General features: G+C 32.1%; 2 protein-coding genes across 2 annotated transcripts; both read right to left on the bottom strand.

Moving 5' to 3' along the window:
* Positions 1–2,015: 2,015 nt before the first annotated feature.
* LOC120074682 (homeobox-leucine zipper protein ATHB-22-like) lies at positions 2,016–4,924 on the bottom strand. The gene is made up of 3 exons (XM_039027894.1): positions 4,513–4,924; positions 3,255–3,562; positions 2,016–2,292 (listed from the first exon to the last, which is right to left on the bottom strand). The coding sequence occupies exons 1-3, from the start codon at positions 4,646–4,648 to the stop codon at positions 2,062–2,064; spliced, it is 675 nt and encodes a 224-aa protein (XP_038883822.1). The 5' UTR covers positions 4,649–4,924; the 3' UTR covers positions 2,016–2,061.
* Positions 4,925–15,283: 10,359 nt separating this feature from the next.
* On the bottom strand, positions 15,284–26,213 carry LOC120074493 (pyruvate kinase 2, cytosolic-like). Its single transcript, XM_039027636.1, has 16 exons — positions 25,869–26,213; positions 25,555–25,651; positions 25,355–25,452; positions 25,047–25,202; positions 24,312–24,389; positions 24,080–24,211; positions 23,882–23,962; positions 23,694–23,765; positions 23,485–23,574; positions 21,915–22,059; positions 21,573–21,661; positions 20,153–20,248; positions 19,944–20,011; positions 19,575–19,674; positions 18,333–18,392; positions 15,284–15,735 (listed from the first exon to the last, which is right to left on the bottom strand). Exons 1-16 carry the CDS (start codon positions 25,935–25,937, stop codon positions 15,583–15,585), a joined length of 1,584 nt encoding a protein of 527 aa, XP_038883564.1. The 5' UTR covers positions 25,938–26,213; the 3' UTR covers positions 15,284–15,582.
* Positions 26,214–27,372: the final 1,159 nt, after the last annotated feature.

Genomic DNA, 27,372 nt, shown 5'->3' with positions numbered 1-27,372 from the left:
ATTTCTTTTGTATTATCCAACAGAGTCCACAATATAAGTTTGGATTAAAATAGAATTGTATAATAAAATCTGGACAAAGAAATCTTTTGTGGCTGACAGACTCAAAAAACATCTTTATTTTATGAACAGGACGTCAGTACTACAGTAACATCAAACTATTTCATACTACATATTACTGTCATTCAAAAAAATTTAAATTTGATGATTCGAAAAAATCGATTAACACAATCTAATCTATATGATTTGGATTGAGTTATTTTTAGATAAAATCAATTGAACTTATTATTAATTTTAAAAAGTATATATAGAGAGAGGATGTAATTATATATACATAATTTTGTTTAATTTCATGATTTTTTAAATAATTTATTATCCAACAATTGCTAAAAATAATCTTTTAACACGTTAGAAAGAAAATTTTCACGATATAAATTTAAATTGAATTGTTAATCTTAACTTAATATATGAAAATAATTAATAATTTTTTCACATATTAACATTTTACTTATTTTTAGAACAAAAATAAAAATTAATAACCAGAGTAACCCGAATCAACCTAACCCAAATGTTTCAAGATTATTGGGTTGAAGAAACTCACAATCAGAACAATTCGATTGGATCTAAAGAATATTTTAACCCAATCCAACCCAACTTACAAACACTTCTACTGCAAATATATATTCAATTTAGCATGGTATTATAAATCACTTTTGTTGGGACATAAATGAAACTAACAAACAAAAAATAAATAATAAAAAGCAATCGACACAGATTTTCATGATTCACGAACAGTGTGTTAATTAATATCTCGATACAGAAGTGACAATTGAATTAGAGAGTTTATATTTGACACACTTTACTAAATCTCAAATTTTGTAAATTAGGATATAGTACGTATATAATATAGATTTCAACTTTCAAGGCATTCCAATGAACCTTAATTTATTAATATTTCATTTAATCCATCCTGAATTATTATTTTCAACATGTTGATTATACAGTGGTACGGCAAGTACAGAGAAGTTTCTACTTTTACCACCTAACTTTTTCTTTCACAAATATTAACTTCAATTACTAATCAACGTGTGTGTCGAGACTTTTCTTAATTTTGATTACTATTTACTTTATAAAAAATAATGGATCTTTTATAATGTTATGATAATATTGTCCATTTTGAACATAAATGACCACGTATAAATTTACTTTTAGAGTCACTCAAAAAAAGTCAGCACTAATAATGGAGATAATATTGATACTTATTTATCATGAATTCTCCATTCCCTAGCTAACGTAAAAACTTTGTATGCATCTAAAAATCTCCCTCCGAATAAAGAACCACCACGGAGTCTTCCATCATATTGTCAACTTATCCATCTAACCCTTTTATCCAAGCAACTCCTCTTTCATCAGGAGCACACCACCTATCTAATGAAACTCAACTACAAATCATCCCATTGACTACATCTTTCAAAACTCACCACTTCTTTATTCGACACCTGAAGATTCTACCAACAGAGTTTAAATTAGGGGGCCTTGTTCTAATACCAATTGATAAAGATAATGAATCTCTTCACAATAGTATGATTTATCTATTTTAGGTATTATCCCTCATGACTTTATGCTTTTAAAATCATTCAAAAGATCTTAATATCAATAAAGATAATTATTCACATTTATCTATCATAAATCTTTTTCTTCTTTAGTCAATGCAAGACTTCTTTTGCATCTAAGAGTTTCTAATAATATATTTTCGTTATTAAATATTTTAACTTTGTATCTAAGAAGTTTGTGAATATAAAGATAGAGCATAGAAACATGAAATCGAAAGTTTTTGCTGCTCAATGAAATATTTCGAAGAAAAGGGAAAAGAACACATCCAGTAATTGAGCAGTGGAAGTGTGTGTGCATATGAACTGAAGTTATATGGATGATGAATTGCAAGAATGTTTAAACACACAATATAACACCAAATTAATGTCTTTTTGGATCATTACAGAGTAAGAAATTAAAGTTAATACAAAGTTGTAAGGCAAAAACTATTAAGTAGGGTTCTTGAGAAACCTAAGGATAAGAAGGCAGGTGATCAGCAGCCTCAGCACCCCACCAGAATGGAAGAGCTGAAGCTGATATTTGGTTGAAATCCTCCACATGGTATATGTAATTGTTACAGCTCAGAACCTCCACCGACGTGCACTCCACCATCGTCTCTTCCCCGGAGACGTCCGTGTAAGCCATCGACCCTTGATTCCTTGTCGTTGCTTGTTCTTTTAGCATGCTTCTTAGTTTCATCACCTGATGGGCAACAATTAATCTAAAAGCTTAAGTTGACGAGAAAACTTCTCGTTGTTCAATAATTTAAACCAAGTTTTTAAGTAAATCCAATCTTTCATTTATAAGATTAATATGCTCCCCCACACAATTTAATTTTTCAATTAAATGTATTACTCCATCCATATTCTTATCTATATTTCTATATGTCATAACGTTTCCTTTTAAATATGTTGAAAATTTCAAGACGCCTTTTACGTCATTATTTATATAAGCAATACTTCCAAGACTTCATGGGACGATGTGTCTTTTACATGATTTTATGTCAAAAAATGTATAACATGATTGACCTTGTCTTTCACTAAGTTAGCCTAATTAAGCTCGTTTAGTGACAATGATTTATTAATGCCAATTTGAACTCAATATAACTCATAGATTATTTGAAACGACTTTTTTAAACACTGAAAAACCTTTTTTTTTTATTTATTTATAATAGTTATTTCAAGCATACCCTAAATTATCTTTACCACCTTATTAGGGTGTCATTAAACTCATGTTTGGGAATGATTTTGAAAATAGTTAAAATCATTTTTGTCACGCTTAAAATCACTCCAAAATACACCTTTAACTACTAAAATTTAATTTAATATTTAATTTTACAAAACTTTTAACTACAATTCTCATTTCATCAAAATTGGTTTTGAATCATTATAAGCATGTTTCATAATGATTTTAAAAATGACAATTGATTTTTAACCGTTCTATAAGAATCACTCCCAATAAAACATGCCCTAAATTATCTATGATGTTCACTCTATTTGTGACAATCTAAATTAAAAAAAAAAAATGTGAAAGTATTGTGTAATTGATAGGTAATCTAAAATTTGTAAAACAATAAAGTTGAAAGTGAAAGGTTAGGGTACAATAATATATTTGTATGAGTACCCCAAATAAAAGATGATGAAGAGAGAAAGAATAGAGAAAACCTCTTGTTGAAGGTTGTGTTTTTCCATAGAGATGGTATCAAATTGTTGTTTGAGAGTATCGTAGAGATGCTCAAGTTGCTTAGTCTTCCAGCGAGCTCTTCTATTTTGAAACCACACAGCTATTTGCCTTGGCTGGAGCCCAAGTTCCTTTGATAGCTTCATTTTTCTATCAGGATCAAGCTTCACTTCCTCTTGAAAGCTTCTTTCTAATGCCTCTAACTGATCTTGATTCAATCTCTTCTTCTTCTGATCCACTCCTCCAACCATACTTTGCTCCCATTCCACCCCCGCTTTCTTCCTCGTCATCTCTATAATTGATTGAACCGGAAGGTTAACAATATCAATCAAGTCTTATTTGATAATCATTTGTTTAATTTTCAAAAATCAACCATTGACCATCCTTCAAACTGGCATATGTGTTGTTGCTTAGTTCTTTGAGTTAATTATCGACTCTTCCTCGACTTATGAGTTTTTTTTTTTTTTTTTTGTTATCTACCACTGTAACAATGTTTTCGACATATATATATATATATATAGTTTTCAAAAGCTTGTTTTTGGGAATTTGGAGTTCGGTTAAGAATTTGAATGTTACATTGAAAAAAAAATGAAAACTAGGGTAAGGAAATTGCAAAAATTAACAAAAAACTAAAAACAAATTTTCTTTTATTTTTTAAAAATTAGGTTAATAGTTCAAATGTTTTACCTTAAGGAAAATTATGGAAAATTATTTTAAATGGTAAAACTGTTGAAAATATTTATAAAATATAGCAAAATTTGAAAACTATGAATGATGGACGTTGATAGATACTAATAGATTTCTATTAGTGTCTAATAATGTGACTAATAGACACTGTATCTATTCGTGTATAGTTCTAAAATTTTGTTATGTTTTGTAAATTTTTTAATTATTTTTTTATATTTAAAAATAACCCTAAAATTATCGTAGAAAAATTGCAAGACCCAAAAGGTATTAAACATGGGTTTAAAAACTTGATTTTCTTTTCCTAATCTATCTAGGAAGTAGAACTAAAACGTGCTTTTAAGAAATGTGGAAAGCTTACTACAAAATTGTTGGCTAACGAATATAATTTTAACACAAGAATTTTTGTTTGTTCTTATATATAATATTAAATCATGACAAAATAAACTCAAAATAGAATATTTATTATCTTTGTTTGATAATAATAATAATAGTGGAAGAAAATGGTGAAAAGGTTAATAAATGAGTGGGAATGAGAGGTAAAGGAGTTGGGTTTACCAGGAAACTGATCCAAATTGTAGTTGATGTTGCAGTTATAGTTGTAGAGCAATGCAGAGGAAGGAGAAGAAGAAGATTGTGGTAGTAGTGGAGAAACAAAGTTAGGACTAAAACTTTTCCCATTATTCCATTCCATATTTGTTTGGAATGTGTTTTCTTTTCACAGAGCTCTCTCTGTTTTGAGTAGCTGGAAGAGGAAGCCGAATGGACCACAAAGAAGAAGATAGTAATACTAATATATATATATATATATATGAAAGGCGAAGGTTAAAAGATTAGATTAGTTAGGCGTGGAAGATATAACAATAGACGACGAAAGTGTGTTCTATTCTGTGTCTTCTTGCGGCCCTTCCAAAAAGAAAAAAACAGAGAGAAGAAGGAAGGTGTTAAAGAATACTTGACTTTTTGGGGAAAACGAAAAGGTTTATTATAGTTTATAATGAGAGAGAAAAAGGAAGGGAGAAAGGGAAAAATTAATTAAGTAAAGGGGGGAAGGCGTGAGAAAGTGAAGACAGGCATATAATGTCAGTTGAAGCAGGGGGCAGAAGAAACAGAGGAAAGCAGAAGAAAGCAAGATGAATTATGGGGACCATATCGAAAGAGACCTTTGAAACAAAACAATTACCCCTTTTCTTCCTCTCTCTTTGGATTTTCCCTCTTCGCCCACAATTACAAATCTCTCTCTCTCTCTCTCTCGCACCTTCTGTATTAATGGGTTTTCAGAACAGATCATGAAGCAGAGCAGAAGCGTATTTGAGAATCCTTTTTTTTTTTTTTGGGTTATTGTGTGGATCTGGGTTTTGCTTTTTGACGATGATGATGGTTGTGGTGGTTGTGGTTTTGGTTTTGAGAAAGGAGGGCTCCGGAATCTGAGTCGTAGCAAAAGAGAAATAGAAACGGGTGGGGGAAGACTAAAACAGAGTAGTACACACACCATTACAGTAAACAGAGCAGTACACATAATGTGAATTGGTTAAGGTTGACAGACTGAAAGCTCCAAAAAATGGCGAAAGAGATTGATCATATTATCATACTTTCCCCTCCATTATTTTCTAACGCGTGACGTATTTATATCTGTTTGCTGTTGTTGGTTTCCCTTTTTTAGTTAGACAATATAGGATTAGTGGGCTAACCTTATTTTATTATTATTATTTTTTTTCATCGTTAACACATCTAGATACTAGTTGAACTATCTTTCGAATTAGATGGTTTAATCAATAGAAAATATTTTGATAAAAAAAAATTAGATACCTCTAAATTGCACCCCTTCATTGTATAATCCAGATGAAAAGAAGATGCATGAGATTAAGACAGTCGCTAATTATTTGGTTATATATTTTGATATTATTTATTTATTTATTTATTATTATTATTATTATTTTGCAAATATGACCATTAAAAAAAAAACTTAATCGATTAGGAGAGCCGTGGACCGTTAGTTTACATATATATGCATTAGACTTATTGATTGAAGGTTAAATACCAACATCTTTAAACACTTGATATAGTAAATCGATGATAAATAGCCTATGAGTTAGCTTATAATGTCAATACAAGTTTATAAATTATTTCCATCCATAAGTTTTTTAGGCCTTTTTCTAGGAACAGTTGCAAATATAGACATTAGACCCAGAGTATTAACATATATAAGATAATGTAAAAAAAAATAGTTTATCAGTAATAAACTATATTTTTTGTAGGAGTCTATAAGTGATAGACCATATCACTAGAGTCTATCGACGATAGAAGTCTACCGTTGATAGATTTGGGAGTCTATCAACGATAGAAATCTATCACTAATAGACTTAGACTGGGCTATATTTGCAACTTTTTTTAAATGATGTAATACACTTGGTAATTATTCCTAAAAATATTACCAATTGTAATTACCCTTTTTTTTATTGTTTTCAAAATTAAATGGTGACTTCCACACTTTTTGGAAACTTTATAGTTTATTTTGATGATCAAAATGACTCTTAATGAACTATTTTTGTTGTTTTGGGGACGAATAGAGAAACCAACATGTTCAAACCTTGTTTTTTTTTAGGATTTGTACTTTAATATCCATGTTTAGGACAATTTTATAGGTCTTGAGTTGGTTTAGAGCATATGAGGCTTGAAAATCACGTAACTAGATCCATTTTAGGTTTTAAAGTACACTTGGCACTAAAGAAAATAAAACTTTGTTTACTTTTTGGATGACATGCATTTAGTATGCATGTTTTGAACACTTTATATAGGTTTTGGGTGGATATATAACATATGAGACTTGAAAGTCATGTAAATGAATTTGATTTATTAATTTTGATACATGATTCATTTCAAACAAGTAAGATTGAGCAGGTTGTGTTTATTGGACTTTAATATTCCTTTTCAGGTTTATATATTTTGAAGATGCCGGAAATGACTTTTTTTTAGACCAACTAACCAAGCGATTTTTTTTTCCCTGTGTATTTAATGTATTCTTTTTGTTCATTTTGTATAGTCAAAATGAAAACTAACAGCTTAGGAAATAAACAAACACTAAAGAATTTTGATCCGATGATATATTTTAGTTAAGAAATTAAGGGTTGAATATATTTCTTTTTCTAAATTTATTGTTACAATGTTAATATATTTTGTTACATGAAATTGAAATTATTTTTTAAAAATATTAATCTCGAGCATTTATAATATATTAATAAATGTGGGAAAAATTTAAATTAGTTTCAGTGGACGTGTTTTTGTGTTACTAGAAATACATGATGGCCACGAATCATATATGTTAACAGTTATAAAGTTATGGCGACGTTTCGTGCTTGAGCAAACACTATCTGCCGACATATCATGTGTGGAAAAAAACGCAACTTCTATCCACGAAGACTTTTATGTGGGTAGATCCTCATTTCTGCCGACGAATCTTGCACGGGGAGAAAATTAGTTTTGTCGTTGCATGTAGTTGCATTGGTAGAGAGAGTTTCTATCGATTCATAATGCATAGGCAGAAATGTGATTTTTGCCTACAAAAGTTGTTGCGTGGGCAAAAGGATTTTCTATCCATGCGTTTACTTACATGAGTAATGTCGACACACTGCCAAAATGCATGGACAAAAACTCTGTCGATGGACTTCCCATCCTCTTCCCACGTCTTCTTCCAACGTATTCTTCTTCATCAAACAGTGCACAATAACCATCTATCATTTCTATATAGTAAACACTAATATATGTTTTTATAATTTCTATATGGTTTGCACTCTATATCTGTTTCTATATAGTAAACACTAATATTTGTTTCTGTTTTAATAATGCTTATTTAATAATGTACTTGTATGTCAACTATCTATCTTAATAACTTTATCAAAAACTTTAAATCAATACATCTATTATTGATACATTTGAATTAAAATAGACAAAGATAGACAAAGATAGAATACTATCTCTATCTATCTCAGATAGACAATAAAAGGTAAACACTAATATCTGTTTCTATACTTCCTATATCATTTGCATTCTATATTTCTATATTTGTTTAGTTGAGTTGATCTATTATTGATAATTTTGAATTGAAATAGACAAAGATAGAGCACAGATAGACAGAGATAGAATACTATCTCATATAGATAGTGGTGGATTTCTACCATAGACTATCTAAGATAGACAGAGATAGTATTCTATCTTTGTCTATCTCAAATACACAGTGATAGACTTCAATGGTAAACACTAATATATGCTCTATATTTCTATAGTTCTTTAGTTGAGTGGATCTACTATTGATAACTTTGAATTAAGGACAAAATGGTTACAGTTAGGTCCTTTTATTTAATTTAATAAAATGACCTAATTGCAACCATTTTGAAACTACAAGAGGATAATTGTTCAAATTGAAAGTACATGGGTGTAATTGTAACCAATTCCATAGTTCAGAGGTAGTTTTTACAATTTTTCTTTCATTTCTGTTTTTTGTCCCGTGAAGTAACTTCACGAGACAAAATTATAACAATATGGAAAAAAATAAATACGTTCATGAAGATGAATAGATTGTCTCGTGAAGTTGCTCTATGAGACATCCCATGAAGTAACTTCACAAGACAAACTTACAATATTATGAAAAATAAATAAATACGTCTCATAAAGATAAATAGATTGTCCCATGAAGTCGTTTCACGAAACAAAAGACATAAATGAACTCAATTTTATGAGAGACAAAAGTCAATCTTTTGTCTCATAAAGTTGAGTTCATTTCTATCTTTTGTCTCATGAAGTAAATTCATAAGACTATCTTTTGTCTCATGAAGTAACTTCACAAGACAAACTTGTAATTTTACGAGACAAACGACAGACCATCTCATTTGTCTCGTAATGTTTTAAGTTTGTCTTGTAAAGTTACTTCACAAGACAAAAGACTTACTTACAAACTCAATTTTATGAGACAAACGACTATTTTTCAACATAAAAAGAAAAAAAAACAAAAGATTACTTTTCAACATACTTGCCTCTTTTAGAACTCTTAACTGAAGATCAATCAAATATAAAGTTCTATCTTTGTCTATCTGTGATAGACAAAGATAGCGTTTATAAGTCTTTCACATAGAGTTCTATCTTTGTTTATCACAAATAGACAAAGATAGACGTTTAAATTTGTCTATCTGAGATAAACAGAGATAAAACATTATCTCTATCTATCTGAGATAGACAAGTAATAATACTATACATCATCAATCATTTATACACTTTCAATTGAATAAGATATTGATCATATTTAAAATTTTAAGAATCCAATGTTCTAACCATAGAAGCTATTATAAATCGAGTGAAGATCAATCAAAGATAGAGTTTTATCTATCTCTATCCTTGAGAGTTCTATCTATCTCTATCCTTGATAGACAAAGATAAGCATCTATCTCTGTGATAGATAGGGATAGAGCACTATCCTTATCTATCTAATAGACTATCTCTATCTATATCCACCCCTTTCGATCTAATCCTCACTAAGATGGACAACACATTAATTTCGTATTTTCGACTAACTGGCTTCCAAAATAGCTTTGCAGTGTTGTATACAACAACTTGTTGGAATTGTGGAGGAAAAGTTCAATAACTTGATTTATAGATTGGGGCATACAAGAACAGTTGTTGTCCTCTGAGTTTTTTTATTTTTTATTTTTTATTTTTTGCAGAATAAAGCATTAGATGTTGGGGATGTCCTAGAACTCGCAGTTCATAAATTTTGTGTTAAACATTCTATTTATCAATAAACTATTATTGAGTATCTTATTCAATAAAATTGTTAATTTTGCATTCTATTATGAAAATCCAATAAGTATATCCATGGCTATAGTATAAATACTTTAACTTTATATGGTGACATAAATAGATCAAGTTGATAGTATATAGCCTAAATGGTCTATAAGTATATGGATGAAATTGGGTATCTCATCTTGGTAAACACTATTGGATGCGGCTCATTTTGTATAGGTAATACAAATGATGTGATCCATAGATCATTCATGTAGAGACTGTGAGTGGAGGCATCCAATACAATGAGTTTGCATATAGACTGGACCATGAAATAGTCACTTTTCTTTATAACAACTGTTTACTGTTAAAACTGAATATTTCATACTTAAGTAACCTAGGATAACTTGATCTTAATCCTGAGCTAGCTATGAACTCCTGTTTATTTGGAATTATTCTTTGATCTGCATGGGTGAGAGTAGTCCAACAGCACTGCTCAATAAGTCTTCCCTTTTGGGGATAAGATTGGATGGATAGTTGGGGACATAGCCCTGCAAGATGGAATTCACTCCTACCCATTTTAAGGCTAGTAGATAGGTTGTTTTCTTAAGTGTTAATTCCAGGTCTTGAACAATCAGGGCCCCGCCTTCTCATGATGGAGAAGAATATGATTCACAAATAGTATTATGAATCAAAATTGTTCACTAGAGGGTCGGTGGGTACTTAAGGAACAAGATGTATTTATAGGGGTAAAATGGTAATTTTGACCCAACTGTATACAGACGACCTGTGAAGGATCAACTTACTTATCATGGTTTATATGGAAAAAAAAATATATCTATAGTGAGGAGAGTGTAACTATCAAGCTATAGTGGTGTGTCTTGATAGTTAACGAATAGTAATTAATTCGATTAAAGAATTTTAACGAATTAATTACAAATTGTTGGAGCTCATGATTTGTAGGTCCATTAGGTCCCTTTACTAGTTCATTAAATTGGAATAACAAATTGAGTATTGATGTATGAAATTAGGGTTATGAATTTGAAAGGTTCAAATTCAATTATTAGGATTTTCGGTTGATTATATATGATACAATTAAAAACGTTTAGTTTAATCGAAATTAAAAAAAAAAAATTGGAAAATCAATTAATATTTAAATTATATTTAAATATAAAATTGATTTATTGGTGATATTGATATTTTATTAATTTAATATTTAGATATTAAATTAATATTTTTTAATTTAAAAGTTTAAATAAAAATCAATTAAAATTAGTTTTATTTAATTAATTTTATAAAATTAAATTAAAAAATTAAAAAAATGATTTTTGAAATCATTTTAAGTTAGTGGATTTTTCCAATTTTGGGAAAAATCCACTAACCATATTTGATGGATTATCACCAAATTCTATTTCTTTGTGTGATGATTTTCAAGTTGAAGCTGCCCTTCATGCAACCTTGTACATTTGCATGAATTCTACCTATATATAGAAGCTCCATGCATGAAGAATACAAAAGCATTCTGAGTTATACTTGCTGAAGTAATAACCTGAAAACCCTACAGACCCCTCACTTGTTCTTCATCAGTTCAGCTTGATTTAGTATTTCCACCACACGTTCCAGCTTGAGCATAGTAGAGAAGATCTCGATGGTAGTCCTCTTGAAGTTTCAAGATCTATCTTGGTAGATTTCAGCTGAATTTGTGAAGAAAATCTTCAAAGGTAATATGTGTTTCAAACTCTCTTCTAAATATCATATGAACAACATGCTTAAAACTCAAATTAAATGTAGTTTAAGTACTTATTGATTCTAAAGTCTTCCGTTGCATGATATTTCATTCCTTCATTAAAGTGAAGAGAATACTGTGAAATTCAAAGAAGAAATAAAGATTGCTCTTCACTCGGCAACGAAATGTGTGACATTACAAGACAACAGAAGAAGGAGAAGAAGAATTGTACTTGTGTGATAGATGGAATCGACAAAGAAGAATGAAAACCTTTGAACTATGTGGTGAAGAACAATGAAATCGATCAATGAAGAAGAAGAAAATGAATTGAAATCAACGAATGATCGGAATTGAACGAAATTGTTTTGGAATTGAATGAACATGAAGCTAAGAAGAAGAAGATCGGAAATCGTGGTAGGAAATCGAGGGTAGTTTTGGAATTTTTTAAAAAAATATTCGTTGATATGATTTTTTGCCATAGTGTATTAATAGTTTGTTATATATATACATATTTGACAATTCTCTAATAATAACCTACTTTCTTACCATTTTTAAAAAAGAAAATAGTAAAAGTTTTTTGTTTTATGGCTGCAAATAGCCACCAATCCATCGAAACCCTGCTCTATTTGATTGGTAAAGGCAGACAAACAAAAACTTCTTTTTATTACCTTTTCATGATTTCTTAACTATTAAACTACAAAAAAATGGGTTCTTAATTGGGTTCTTAATTTCAAGGAGTATATTCTTACCAAATTGATGAAAGAGGAGAGATCAAAAGGTTAAGAATGTAAAAAAAAAAAAAAAAAAAAAAAGGGAACTTAAATCTAGATATGAAAATTTCCTAAATCTTAGGACATGTATGAAATATTAATTGTGAATATGGCCAGCAGGCTAAATTTTTCTTGAAATAAAGAAAAAAATGGATCTATCTAGAGATACGTTTGTTGCAATTAAAAAGTGCATTTCCATATGCATATTACATAAATATGTTGGATTTTGATAAAACATTAGAAGTACAGTTTGTCCCATTGATTAAATTGAAGAATGGGATGAACTCCAAACCTATAAAAGGAGCCTATGCCTCTAGTTTTAAATTGTCTCGGTTAGAAACACTTAAGCTTAGTATGTTAACTCTAATTAAATATTTTGTATTCTTTAGTTGGAGAGTGAGAAAAGGGTGTAATTAATCAAACGAGTGTTCTTGTAATTTGGATCGGAATAGAGAATTGTTGTGTGATTGTAACAATTTTTCATATGGTAGATTTCTTTCTGCGTAAATTTTTGTATTTCTAATTTTATTATTTTTCTAAGTTGTAGAAGTGAGAGGTTTTTTCCAATAAAATATTGTAAAGTGGTATTTATAATTACACAAATAGAAGAGATGATGAACTGGTTGATGTGCAGCCAAAAAGAAACAAACACAGATTAATATTGCCCCACAGTAACTGCACCAAATTCCTGTGATAGGTTTTCTTTTCTTTTCTTAATAGAATTTGAACATTTTTTTTAAATGTTGACTATGGTTTAGAGTTTCGTCTTTAAATATTTTTAGCCTTTCGAGACATTTGAGTCTTATGTCCACGTATTTTTTTAAAATATAATAACCAAGTGATTAGTATTAAAATCTTACTAAATTAATTCAAATGATCGTGTGTATAAATTATAGGATGGCTATTAATATTTAAGGTTAAGAATCGACAATTACTGATAAATAGAAAATGTAGAGTAAAAGAAAAGTATGTTGGCTACGTCTAACTACAAAGGAAGAATAATTTTATTAGAAAATAATACATATTACGGCATTAGAGCGTCTCTAGAATTATAAAGTTTATATAGCACCTTCCTCTAACTTTGTAGGGTCATAAACGTAAATAATGTAAAGATGGTAAATATGTAAATCATTTCGGTTTAGGTGTTCTCCCCTAACCCTTATTAGGGTGTGCCACCCCTCGATCTCGATTCGCTATCCGAAGCGTCACATACCAAATTCAAGGCATTCTAACGGTTAAATAGCACAAAATATCCTGATACTTTGAGAGAATGTTTCTTATCTCTGTCTTGAGGAATAATTATTACCTACTACGAGCATTTTATATAATGCAACCTTTAGTTAATAACAAGCTTCGTACCGTTGTCTTGACATCCTTTATAAATTCCTTTAGATTTTTGTATGAATTTTTTTTATGCCAAAAGTCTTTTTCTTTTGGGATAAGTCCATGCTTTAGTCTCTATTTTTTTATTTCTTTTTATTTTCGATTTTCTCTGTTAATTTAAAGTTTCAATTTAACATATTTAGTATGGTCCCTCATATTTTAACAAATTTCAATTTAGTCTCTTAAAATTGATAAATAATAAAATTAGTCATGATAAAATTTCATCACAATTACTAATATCTCGAGTAACTATTTTGTAACCATTTTGTTTTTAAAATTAAATTAATACACACTACTTACACCCTTAAATTTCTTCCTTCGTTATCTACTTTTCATCAATGATTTAAAAAATCAAACCAAATCTTGAGAACTAAAAAATAGTTTTGAAAAAGTTGTTTTTATTTTAAAATTTGGCTAAGAATTTAACTATTGTAATGTAAATAAAATATGTCGATTTTAAAAAATAAATGGTTACCAGAAGAGGCCTAAGTGAATTGAAACAAGTTTAGAAGAAAAAGAATCATTTTTTTTTTTTCGAAAGAGAAGAAAGAGAATCATCTGAGAAAGAAAAGCTTTCGATTTCCCCTTTAAACTTCTAAGAAGTTTGTAGAAATTTCACTCTTAAATGACATTTTCTTCCTTTAAATTTTTAAGGATTCAAAAGAACAGAACGAAACGTTAAAAACTAAAAGAAAACTTAGATTTAAGCAATAACTTGTTACACTAACATTTCTAAAAGGAGGACCAACCAAAACGTGGTTGAGTTAAAAAGAGAAATTCTGCTTAGAAAAGAGAGTTGCATTAGGAGTAAGAATAGAGTGTGAGAGTGGTCCATTTATAAAGAACAGAGAGAACCTGTAATCGAGAAGATCATATGTAATAGCAAGTTAAAACTCAAAGCAAAGAAGAAAATGAGCCAAAAATGGAATTGAATCCTGAACGGTGCCAGAATTTAGAAAAAATGAGAGAGATTGAGAGATTCGTTCACCCAGAACAGAACCAGAGTGGGGTGCCCTGTGCACAGGCCGCGCCATAGGTGGACCAAATCCCAGCACCAACATCTCACCTGGTCCACCACTCCACCTAGCTACTCCTACTCTCACATGCCTTCATTGGAACCCAAAAAGAGCACAGGGGAATTCATGGACTTCCTTAAAATGATGATTCTATCGACGCGTGTTGTACGCCGAGCATCAATCAAGCACCAAGATTGGTATGAAATCGACAAATAAAGATAGGTAAAAAAAAAAAAAACATAAATAGTAGATAATCAACATAAAGATTTACCTGATTCACTAATATCGTGTTAGCTACGTTCACGACAAAGAGAGGGGGAAGTTTTATTATTAAAGAGAATAATTCAGATAAAAAAGGCACCTCTAGGATTAGAAAGTTTATATAACTCTAAACTTTAGAACTGATTATAGAACAGATCCGATTCAAGTAACGTTGTTATATAACTCCTCTAAACTCTAGGGCCAAAATCGTAGATAGCACAGATAACACAAATACGAATACAACTTCAGTTTTGGGGGTGTTGCCCCCGAACCACCACCAAAGATGGTAAACCAATAAGTGAGACCCACATACTTAGTCACTATCAGATATCAGATTCAAAGCATTCCAACAAAGACGATAACTACTACCCAGCAATTCAGATGGAATTTGGGGCCCGATCAGTATGGAAACTCTAAAATCTCACTCAAGAAATCAATGATGATCAAGTAGTCTGTTGAATAACTTCAATCATCCATGGAGGTATCACATAAATATCATATGGCTTCCAAGAAGACAAAAATGATCCATCAAGAGTCATTTTACATGTATGATTACTCACCAGGTTACAATTAATTCTCCAAACTCCATATTTGTATATATGTAATAGGTGATGACAGAAATTGGAGGACCAGAAGCTCTTCAAAAATTTTGAGGGGAGGTGGGACGGTGGTCCCAAGGCCCATGAGGTGAAGAAGCATTTTAATCTTCAAGCTCGATAATCTTTACTACTGAGGCATCCCCTACTTTCTGGCAAACCACTACACGGTCATGTGCCTTAATGATTCCTGCTGACTTTCCATGATCTAGAGCAGCCTTCAGAACAGACTCATTCGTCGCATTGTTAGAGCCCGCCTAGGAAGCAAGAAAAATATTTAGTTTATTAATACAATAGTATGATTATCTGATCAAAATGCTAGCACAACTTGTTACTCCAAGAAGTTCACTGTTTCACTCTTTTGTTCAAATACACAAGAAAACAGTATACAATAAAATGATTGTGGAACTCGTCATAAACGGTAATTCTGCCACATCCTCAGAAAAAAGTATATATAATAATAATAATATAATAAATATAATATCAGCTAACAATGGCTCACAGTGCAGGGACAAAGCAATCACAGATAACATGTACAAAACCCAGCCATTGTGGAGGGTATACAAATAATAGATGTCATTCCGTTGCTTCTAAAGCAACTGGGAAAGAAAAGGGGATTGTTGCAAAGCTCGTCAATGAAAGAGCCTATGAAAAAGTGGATTGATCTTTTCAAGACGCAAGTCTTTGGCTTGCATCAGAGGATATGGGTTTGGGGGTGCATTTCTTCAGCAAACTTCTCTATAATTCTGAATAAAAAAAACCAAGGGCAAAACCTGAGCCAAAAGGGGTTTGAGACAAGAGGACTCCCTCTCCCCCTTCCCTCTTACACTCATGGGAGACCTTGAGCAGACTAATCCACTTTTGCAATGAGAGAAGCATCCTAAAAGGCTTCACCGTGGATGAACGAAATGTTAGTACTCATCTCCAATGTGTTGACGATGCAGTTACTTTCTGCCCAAAGTTAGATGATTCTTTACAGAAATGTTAGTACTCATCTCCAATGTGGTGGTCAACTTCTCTATAATTCTGAATAAAAAAAACCAAGGGCAAAACCTGACAAAAGGGGTTTGAGACAAGAGGACTCCCTCTCCCCCTTCCCTCTTACACTCATGGGAGACCTTGAGCAGACTAATCCACTTTTGCAATGAGAGAAGCATCCTAAAAGGCTTCACCGTGGATGAACGAAATGTTAGTACTCATCTCCAATGTGTTGACGATGCAGTTACTTTCTGCCCAAAGTTAGATGATTCTTTACAGAATTGGTGGTGGTCATCTTCCTTTTACTCCAATGCTCCAGGTAGCCCTCAATTTAACCAAAACCCCTTTCATTGGTATATATTAGCATCGATTGAAATGAAGCCCTAGCTGCCAGCCTCGGTGGTGTACAGCAAATAAACTTTCAATTATTTACCTTGGCTTTCCCTTGGGTGGAAATCATCAGGCCATTTGTTATGGGGGATGACAACCCATGGTAGACACAAATTGGAAATGCCTCCTCTCAAAGGGGGGCTGACACTAGCCCAAACAGTTCTAAACAGAATGGTCCTTGGTCTCTGGAAGAAAGTGATTTCTCGTATATATGGGGTTGAACCTTTTGGGTGGACTGCTTCTAAACCAATGGGCGGGGCGTTGGAAGACCTTCATTCAATATAACCAAGAATGCATCCTTCTTCCTTAAACTTTTGATGTTCAAAGTTAAGGAGGGGAAAATCGATTGTGGAAGGACAGATGGGTGGGAGACAATACTTTAAACATGCCTTCCCTGATCACTTTTGTATTACCACCAAAAGCAATGCAACCATTGCAGATTGCTGGTATGAAAAATTAAAAAGACTAGGACTTGGGTTTTAGAAGAAAGTTTATCGACACAACATAGATGGTTGGGCCTCGTTAATAGAATAGATTTGGTGCAGTTTGGATCAGGAAAAGACAATGTGTTGTCGACTCTGGACCCCTTGAGTATACCTCCAAGTCTGCCTTTTTGTAGCTCACAGAATCTAGGCCCTTTTTGAAGACTCCCCTTGTCAACTCTATTTGAAAATTCAATATCCCTAGAAAGGTGAAAATTTTCTTTTGGCCTTTAGCTGCTCATAGAGGCATTAATACTCGCGATAAAATGCAGAGGGTGGGTGATGTTCCCGTCATTGTGCTGCCTGTGTTTCAACAATGAAGAATCTTCCGGATCAGAGTTTTCTTTGAAAAGCTAGGCTTTTTTCCTGAGGTTGTTGAACTCCCTGATTTTTCTTCCTTGGAATTTAGACGATTGGCTGGAGGTTCTTAATGGGGGATAATTTAAAAGGCTAGCTAATTGTTATGGGGCTATACATTACAGTCAATGCACTATGGTGGGCTGTTGGAGGGAGAGAAATTTCAGGACTTTTGAAGATAACATTGTAGTAATTGAATGAACGAGACTTTGTTTCACGGACAGCTCCCTACTTCTTGGATATAGAAGCAGCAAATATATTTGTAATTATTCCCTCACAAAAATTCTTCTAGACTGGAAGGTTTTGCTTGTGATTAGTTCATTTTGGAGGGGCTTATCGCTTTCCCTGCCCCCAGGTTGTCCTTTTGTTTCTTTCTCCATATATATTTCCAGGTTTCTTACTAAAAAAATTTTTTTTTTTTTTTTAAAAAAAAAAGAAGCTTGAATGGCTATATAAACCACCACATCTAGACCTACCACAAATACAACTTGTTTTAGAGAAGAAAACATGAGGCCCCATAAACCACCAAGAAAGAGGTTCCTCAACTTTGAAATCAGCCATGTAATTTAACCAATCTGAAATCATTAAATTAGATATATAAAGCAATCCACATTCTTCAACAATTGTACGGAATGAGTGGAACATACTAGGTGTTGAGGATCAGCAAGCACAGGGAATAGACCTCTGATAATTAGTGATTGCCGAGCCTGAAATTGAAGAATCAGTTTCTGCTTTCAGCACTTGGTTAATAATAATTAAAAACCATAATCACTATCAATAGTAGTCCCTTCAACATGGAAGAGCAAATAGTTGCATAATTAAAAATAATAATAATAACAATAGTAATGGTTTTTAAAAGAAAAAGGGGGAGAAAGTTTGATTTATACCCCTAAATTTGGGCAATTGAACCAATTTTAACCTTACAACTTTCAATTTCATCCTTTTAATCTCTGAACTTAAATAGGCGTTCTAATTAAAACTTTATGCACTTAATACCCTCAATTAGTAAGTTTCTACTTTTTGGAAGGATTTTCAACTACATATGGCTATCCCTGACCTTCAAGTTGAATGGAACTATTTTTGTAGTTTTCTAATTGTATTGGATGCTTTTAATTATATGGGTTTGAGCATTTTGTAGGGATTTTTTTTTAATTTTATTTTAATATGCCTGATTTTGAGTCTAAGTTCAAGCATTTTCGTGATTGATTTAGGCATCCCTTCAACATGATTTCAAATAATTTTATGATTTATTAGTTAGGTCGTGAGACATGTCAATTTGGTTTTGAGAATTAATTAATGGCAATTGGCAACATTTATTCAAGCATAGAGTTTAAATCTGCTGAATTGAAAGTTAAAGGTTAAATTGACACACCCACCTAAGTTTACAAGCAAAAATTGAATTTTTCCATTTAAAAGAATTGTAGTTGGAATTTGGAAGCCCCAGATATAGGCATAGGAAATCCACCTAACGCTTGAAAAGATACAGAATACATTTTACAAAAATAATAAGACAACACAAAGCACGAGAAGTAACAATTTGTACATAAACTGATCATGATAAGAACGAGAGAAAATATTTAAAAGGGAAGATTGGTTCTAGAAAAACCTTAAAAATGCTGGACTGATAAGAATTTAGGTACATACGTAGCGTAGTGGTAAGATAGGAACCTTTTTTGGTAATAACAAAAGCAGCATAAATTTTACCCATAGAGTGCTTGTTTATTTATTCATTAGTTTGTAATAAAAAAATGGATAGGAAGTTTAGAACCAAAATGATTGATTTATTTTTTGCAGTAGTATTCATGAAAAACATATTTTTCACAGTAGTACTCTCTTTGCATGAAAAATGCATCATTAAAAGAGTAACAGTAGCAAAACGATATGCATACCTCAAATGCCCCACTCAGACTCCACCTTAATTGATCTGTCTTCAGCCTTGGAATGACAACAGATATAACGGGCATTGTTGGCCTATACTTTGCAATTAATCTGCACATCAAGACAAAATGTTTACCAATGGAAACCCACCACCTCTAACACCACAGGTAAATTGAAATTAAAACAAATAATGTAGGTCTCATGGCCAGTCCGAAGTAAAGACATCAAGACAAAGTGTTCGAAACTCAACAAATTAATGGTGGGTTTTCCTTCTACGTATAACCCAAAAATTTATGGTATTAGATCAAAGTTGGAAAGTAAATAGCATGACTCTTGAATTCAACGATATCAGATTTACAAGCATCAGTACATGAACACACCTAGCAGCCCTTCCAGATGAAGTAAAGCATATAATCACGGAAGCCTTCACTTTAATGGCTGCCCTAACCTAAACAAAAAGGTTAAAGCATCGATTAAGGAACCGACTTTTAAAATGTAGCAAAAATTGAACCGAAAAAGAGAGAGATAGAGAGAGATAATATAACAGAAAATTGTAACTTAAAACTAAAGCTGGAATAGGAAGTAACACCGCTGAGGAGGCAATAGATTCCAAGTGTGACATGGGCTCCCCAATGTGTTTGACTGCCTTCTTGAAATATAAATCTTGATTGAAAACCTTCTCTGACTGCATTGTTCAAAAAGAAAGGAAAATGAATAGTGTTTATGCAAAAGGTTCCAGTTTCATAATACGAAAAGAATTAATTTTAACTGCAAGCTATCATCAATTAATCACCAAATATCTGATTGCTTAGAGCAGTTAAAAAGATATTAGAAGCAAATATGAAAAATCCATATCGGAAACATGATTAGAGCCTTGTAAGAATCTCAAACTGGAATTAATTATGTTCTTATTCTTTCATTTTCAGTTTAGCCAAAATTATTTTGGGAAATGCTTTTTCAAGGGCTGAGAGCAAACTGTAGAATACAGTCATAGATCAGCCAGAAAGGCAAAGACAGGCTAAACAGTGAAAAATGATCACAATGTAAAGTGCTCTAGCTTCAGCTTTTGTTGTTACCATACCACCCGTGGTATGTGAGTGATTGATCAGTAGGGTGGACAAGTAGCCTTTATTGTAGATGTTCTTTTGGAAATGAATTTGTGTTTTTAGTTAACTTAGCTTTTTAGGTTCATCCTCCTCTAAACTTCAGAGCTTAATGGATTATGGTTTCTATTTCACCATTTGGGTTGAGTGTCGAGATTTTACTGTAATTATTTGTTCTTATGGTTAGGGTGTTTGCATTTTTCAGGTGGAAGTTCTTTGTAACTTCCTTAGTTCCTTTGTAATATTTTCATTTGATTAATGAAAATTTTCTATTTTCTTTGTTAAAATAATCAAGGTTAATGTGACAAATATGGTTAGAGAGAAATGCAAGAGTTCTTATATTGAAAAAGGGATGGAGAGAAACTCTGGCCTCTGTCAAGCTTCCATATTCAATTAGGTGAACTTTTTCTAACTCGTGAGCCCCTTAGTGCACACTGTTTCCAGTCTCCCCTTCTCTTTTCACTTTAAAGAGTATCAAAGAAAAGTTTTAGTTCTTTTTGTTGAGGAGAAAATTACCTAGAGAGAAACAAGTCAAGAGAGTAAAAAAAGAATGTAGCACTAAATGGTAATTATAATGCAAATTATGCAGCATTATTTTTCTTTGGGCATAAACAGCCTCCATCTTTGGAGATATTCCTTTATTTTACTTGTAATTTTGTCCTTCACTGGGCAGGGGCATGTGTTTTCTTCATGTATGGTTTCCTTGCTATTTCCCTTTAATGGGTCCTTCTAGTCCTTTTAGTGCACTTGTGACCTCACCTTAAATGTTCGTTCATCTCCAAATGAAAGTTGTGCTTTCATTAATTCATTAAGGAAAAACGAATGAACTAAGGAATAAAAATACCTTATATTATAAAAAGCTTAGGTTCAAAAACTTTGTTTCTTTCTCATACACACAGAGATTACCTCAGCACATATTCTACTAACAGTTGAAACGGTTTCTACTGGATATAATCCACGCAATGTCTCAGCTCCAAGAAGAATTGCATCACTTCCTGCACGCATGAGAACAAAGGTTATATAAGACATAATAATATCAACGATCTGACCCTCAGTCAGGAAAGAAACTAAGAACCATGATTTATACTAAATATAACGATACTATTCAACATAAAATAGATAAATCCAAAAAGGGCAACCACATCTTCAGCATCAGCTATTATGGAGATCTGTGGCTTTAAAAAGTACAGGGGATTTTAGAGAACCATGAGTTAAAAAATCTGAAGATTTAAAATTTGAATAACACACCATCAAGAACAGCATTGGCAACATCAGTAGCTTCTGCACGTGTAGGTCTCAAGTTGTTAGTCATGCTGTCTACCACACGAGTTAAAACAGCAGGCTTTCCAGCCATATTACATCTATAAAGGGCAGTTTTCTGAAACAAGAACACCTGTAACAATGTAGAAAACAAAACTGATCAATCCTAGCAAATACATATGCGATGGTTAACCCTGGTTGGCCAACAATAGCACTACCAATGAATGATAAGTATTAATGGTCATTAAGCCCAGAGAGATATTATCATAAAAGTACCCATAGTTGAATATCTCTTAAATCAATGTCACCCAACATTGTTAGTGTATAGACTTGTCTCTCAGTGGACCATCAAATTCAAAATAGCTAATAACAAACTAGACTAGGATTTTGTGGATACCGTTCTAAATGGGACTAGAATGGCGCCCATAGATCCACCTCTTCTAGGCTTCTCATACTTTGTTATTGCAAGTGAGCCTGTAGACTCGTAGAGGATTGAAAAGAAGGGAGAAGAAGAGTGTGGTGTTTAATTTGGATGTGGAAGGCTAAAAACAAACTAAACTAGGATTTCATGAATACTATTCTATATGCAAACGGTTTTAGTCTTGTTGGAGGCGGATTTATAGGCGCCAATCTAGTACCATTATTTTCATTGTTCTAAATGAGAAGCCTAGAGGCTAGAGGAAATCCTTCTAAATAGTCCCATTTCCACCTTTACATAAAAAAGAAATCCTTCTCCAGCGCAACCTTATTCTAGGTTGTTTGCCATTTGCCAAGGAAAAGGAAAGGTAGCTCACCAATACTTTGATGGAGAAGCCAACCTAGAGAAAAGTCCAAAATCAAGAAAACGAACAAAAATTATGGACTAATTGAGTAGACTTTTCACAAGATGAAAACTTTCTTATAGAACGTGAAAGTTTTCTTGGCTGTCCTTGCTTAATGCCATCCTTTCAAGAAGGATGCAAAAGATTTGGCTCAATGGTCTTAAATCCTTTTAGAAGAATTTGAGGCTTATAAGGTTATTTTAAGGGGTAGAACTTTCTACATACAGAATATGGAATAAAAGTTGTCTCAAGTCCTCGATTTTGACTTCCTTGCGATTATGGAGTGTTCCCCAAGCATAACAATTAGGGTGGTTGTTTGATATATATATATATATATATATTAATAGAAACAACTACTTTCATTGAGAAAAGATGAAAGAATATAAAGACGTACAAAAAACCAAACCTACATAAAGGGATTTCAACTAAGTAAAATGTTGCCTATAGCAAAATTATAAAAAGTTTTTGACATTGAAACCCAAAGAGAAACATGAACCCTCAACAAGGACAACACATCACTAGGAGTGGTTGTTTTATTACCCTCTTCTTAATTCTTGCAAAGAAAGAAGGATACCAATTTGATGTTCCTTAATACCCCTGCCCCCCTCTCCCGAGAGAAAAGGGGAAGGAGAGAGTACACTGCCTACAAGAAAGCAAAGTTCGCAAATAGGCATACTATTTTCACTTAACACAGCTCAAAATAAAACATTGCATTGGATAAACACATAGAAACTAACCTTCTCGGGTGGGAGATCTAACCCCAAATTTCCACGAGCTAGAATAATACCATCTGCTTCTTGTAGTATATCGTCAAAATTGGTTAATCCCTAAGAAGGAAACAAAAAATTATGCATGCATTTAAATTACCACCATGGCACGTTGATATATTAACAAAACGATCTTGCTACTAAAGAATATAAGTCAAAATGAGCTAACAATGACTTACCTCTACACTTTCAATCTTTGCAAATATTTGAGTTTGGCTAAGGTCGCCTAGCTTAGAAAGAAATTGTCGAGCCTGCATAAAAATTTAATTTGACAATCTATTATCCTCTATTGTAATAACCAGCGTAATCAAATCACCCACAATCAATTGTTTGTTTAAAGTGAAGCCTCAATGTAAGGAAATAATACTTCTCGAACATCTTCCGCATGTCTAGCATGTGACAAAGAGAGGAAGTCAATCTTGTTTTTTACTCCCCATGTAGCTATGATCTAAAATTACCAATCAACAGCAAAAAACTATCAGCTACCAGTCATATGGTTATAGAAGATAACTGGAAGCAATCAGAGCCTTAAGGGGCATAACAAACAGGGAATCAAAGAATTAACCTCTTTATCTTTGTCAGTAAGTGTTGGAAGATCAATGTGAATTTCAGCAGCATGCAAAGTGTACATTGAACCAACCAATGTGGCAGAGTTCTTTATCAGACAAACAACATCATCTCCTTTCACTTCGGAAACCTGATAAATCCCCAACAGACATAATTCAGCATAACATCATTTACCGTGATTCCTTACAGTGAAAAAAACATTGACGATCACTAACAATATGCTTGATTACCTCCAACCAGACAGAAGTTGTTTCACTTCCAGTGAAAAGATACTGACCAAGAAAAAGGGTGTCTCCTTTCTTAACAACCTATATGAGACATTTTCAAGCTTAGCACTATGAAGGACATTACTGTATAATCAATGCAGTGAGGGAAAAACGCCTATATTTTATAAAGTTTGACTTTGCAAAATATCTTATTTGCATAAATTAAAGGATATTAAAATCTCAACATCTAATTAATTTTTAATGAAAAACTCATACTTGTCTCCATAAGATGCAATTAAAAACGTGGATCTCGTGCATCAATGAAATGAATACCATCTTTACACGAGGATTTCTTATTAGAAATCCATTTTTCAATAAGCATCAAATTGAAGACCCTTGATATAAGGGAAATTGATGTCAGCTTGTTACTTTATCGAGGATAAATGTTATCATGCAACAGAAACGATGTAGACAAGTTGATAGATAATTAATATGGTTAGCTAATATTAGTTTAATTGATAATTTTAGGTTAGTTAATAGTATGGATTTAATTAGTTATTTGTTTTATTTTCTTGTAAAGCTACAAATAGCCACTTCTAGAAATATAAGAGGGCCTTTTTAATGTCGATTTGAAATAGAACTTTGGTTCTTAGAGAATTTTCCCTCAAATTTAGGGATCCATTTTCCTTGTTTGGCTATGAATTTGGCAAAATCTAAAATGCGGGGCAAGTAGTAGGAAGTTCAGCAGTAATTCCCAACCTTTGAAAGTCCATCATAATTTATAGGCAGCAGCTCCGAAGATGCCTCTAGTTCTTGATTGGGTGTCAAAACAACAAACCCATCTTCCTGAAGAGAGATAGATTTCTCACTTCTATTTACAACCAGCACCTCAGGACCTGCTGTATCCAGCATAACCTGAAAAAAGCAGAAGAATTATCTTACTAATTCCTTAGCCACATTTTCTCAGGCACCAAAGAATATCGATTTGTTTAAGTCAAGCATGAAAATGCTAGGGAAGTTCTTCAAATGATAAAATATAGACCCAAACATATTAAAAACTAACATACAGCACAAAGTTTCTTCGTGCTTTTGACAGCCATCTTCAAATTTTCCAAAGTCTCTTGATGGTAATCCGGATCACCCCATGAAAAGTCGAACCGAGCAACTGCCACCAAAGAAAGAACAGAAAAATGAAAAATTTAAACAAACAATTTGCTACTAAATAACTCAAACGCATTACCCACTAGGGGGGGAAAAACAACCATACCCGACATTCCAGCCCTCAAACACGCAGAAATAACATCGACAGATCGAGACTTAGGACCCAGAGTACCAACAATTTTTGTCATTGTAGGAAAGAAGCTCTGGAAGAGAAAAGACAAGAAGAGAAGAAAGAGAAAAACAGTTGATTGAGCTTCAAAACAAAACAAGAAGCGCCACCTCAAATACAAGAAAAATGCAATTCGATGTAGTTGTAATGAAATGCAATAATTCAAAGATGGAAATCAAAGTAGTAGTGAGTGGTGAATTAGAGGAAAAACAAATTGAGGGGCAAAAATAGTAGAAGAAAGCAAGACTTACAGCCTTGGAAGGCTCCAAAATGGAAGCCATCCGAATGGGCTCCTCGAGAAGCAAGTGACTGGAATGCATTTGGGTGAATGAAACTGGAAATGTGGGTTCGATTGGAAGGAAAGGGGAGAAGAGAATGCTTAGAATTTGAAGGTTCTTTGAGTTGAAGAAGAAGAGCAAAACCAGGTTCTGCAGAACAAAACCAGAGGAAGATCAATACTTTCCAAAAGTGGTGAACCCTTCTGTCTGTCTTTTCATGCGCTGTACAAATACATATCAATTAATTATAGTTTCTGTTTGACCATTTTCTTTATTTTCTCTTCTTCTTCTTCTTCTTCTTCTTCTTCTTCTTCTCCCCTTGTGTTGTTGCATCGTATGATTACCGTAGCGTTAAGACATTGTAAAAAGGTCCCACCATCGATTTGTTGTACTACAAAAAACACACAGTCCATTGTCCAACTTTGAAATTTTTGCACCTTTTACTCAAATTCTACTGCTTTTACTTCCTAACTTTAATCAAATATTTATACCTTCACCTTTCAGGTTATATCTAATTCAAATTATGAACTATTAATCCTATCCATTTAAATTCTAAATTTTTTTATTGTAAATTTTATTTGAGAAATTTTATATGAAACTTATACTTTGTATCAATTAAATTCATACTTCAATTGTCAAATATGTATAGGCTTTTATAAATGTCGATTTTATAAAATTGACTATTAGATTTGATTCGTGGACAATTCTCAAATAAACCTCTAACAGAGAGTCTAAATGGATTCATTTTTTAAAGTTTAGAATTTGTTTGATGCAATTAAAAGGCTTACGCAATATTTTTTCAAACAAACTATAACTATAAGGATAAGTTAATACACTTACAAAAGTAGAGTTTAAATTGATAAAATTATTAGATTGCGGTTTAATTTGACATAATCTCGATGTTAATATGTATAAATTGATATTTTTCTTGAAATATTTCATGTAAAAAAATAATAAAAATCAAAGCTCAATAACTGGTATGTGTAAACAAAGTTATGTCTGATCAAATGTACAAAATCAACCATTGAGTAGGTCTTCCAATACTCGCAAGATAAAAGAATAAATTAAATAAAAAAAAAATCAAGTCTAATTTCCATTATAAATCTCATCAATTTTTTATTAAGATCGTCTTTTTAATAGTCTTTATAGACATTTAAACTAAAAATTATAACACTTATCCAACTAGAAGGTTAGATCATATGAGATTAAAAACTCTAATAGATAGAGATTATATNTATTAAACAGTATAACTTAAGAATTTTATGTCCAAATTAATTAAGTTAGGATCAAATTAACTCCACTTTTTATTTATTACAATATTCTTTAAATTTTTTATACAAACACGTACCTTTAGTTTAAAAAAAAAACATAAATTAAATTTTCATATCTCCATATATTATGAAAACTAAAATTTACTAAGAGATGTAGATAACTATTTCTTTTTATTTTTAAAAATTAATTAAAGTATTAATGAAAA

This window comes from Benincasa hispida, chromosome 3 (genome assembly GCF_009727055.1).
Source record: "Benincasa hispida cultivar B227 chromosome 3, ASM972705v1, whole genome shotgun sequence".
NCBI lineage: Eukaryota > Viridiplantae > Streptophyta > Magnoliopsida > Cucurbitales > Cucurbitaceae > Benincasa > Benincasa hispida.
The sequence above is the reverse complement of the archived record's forward strand: the minus strand, read 5'-3'. Positions and strand labels throughout refer to the sequence as shown.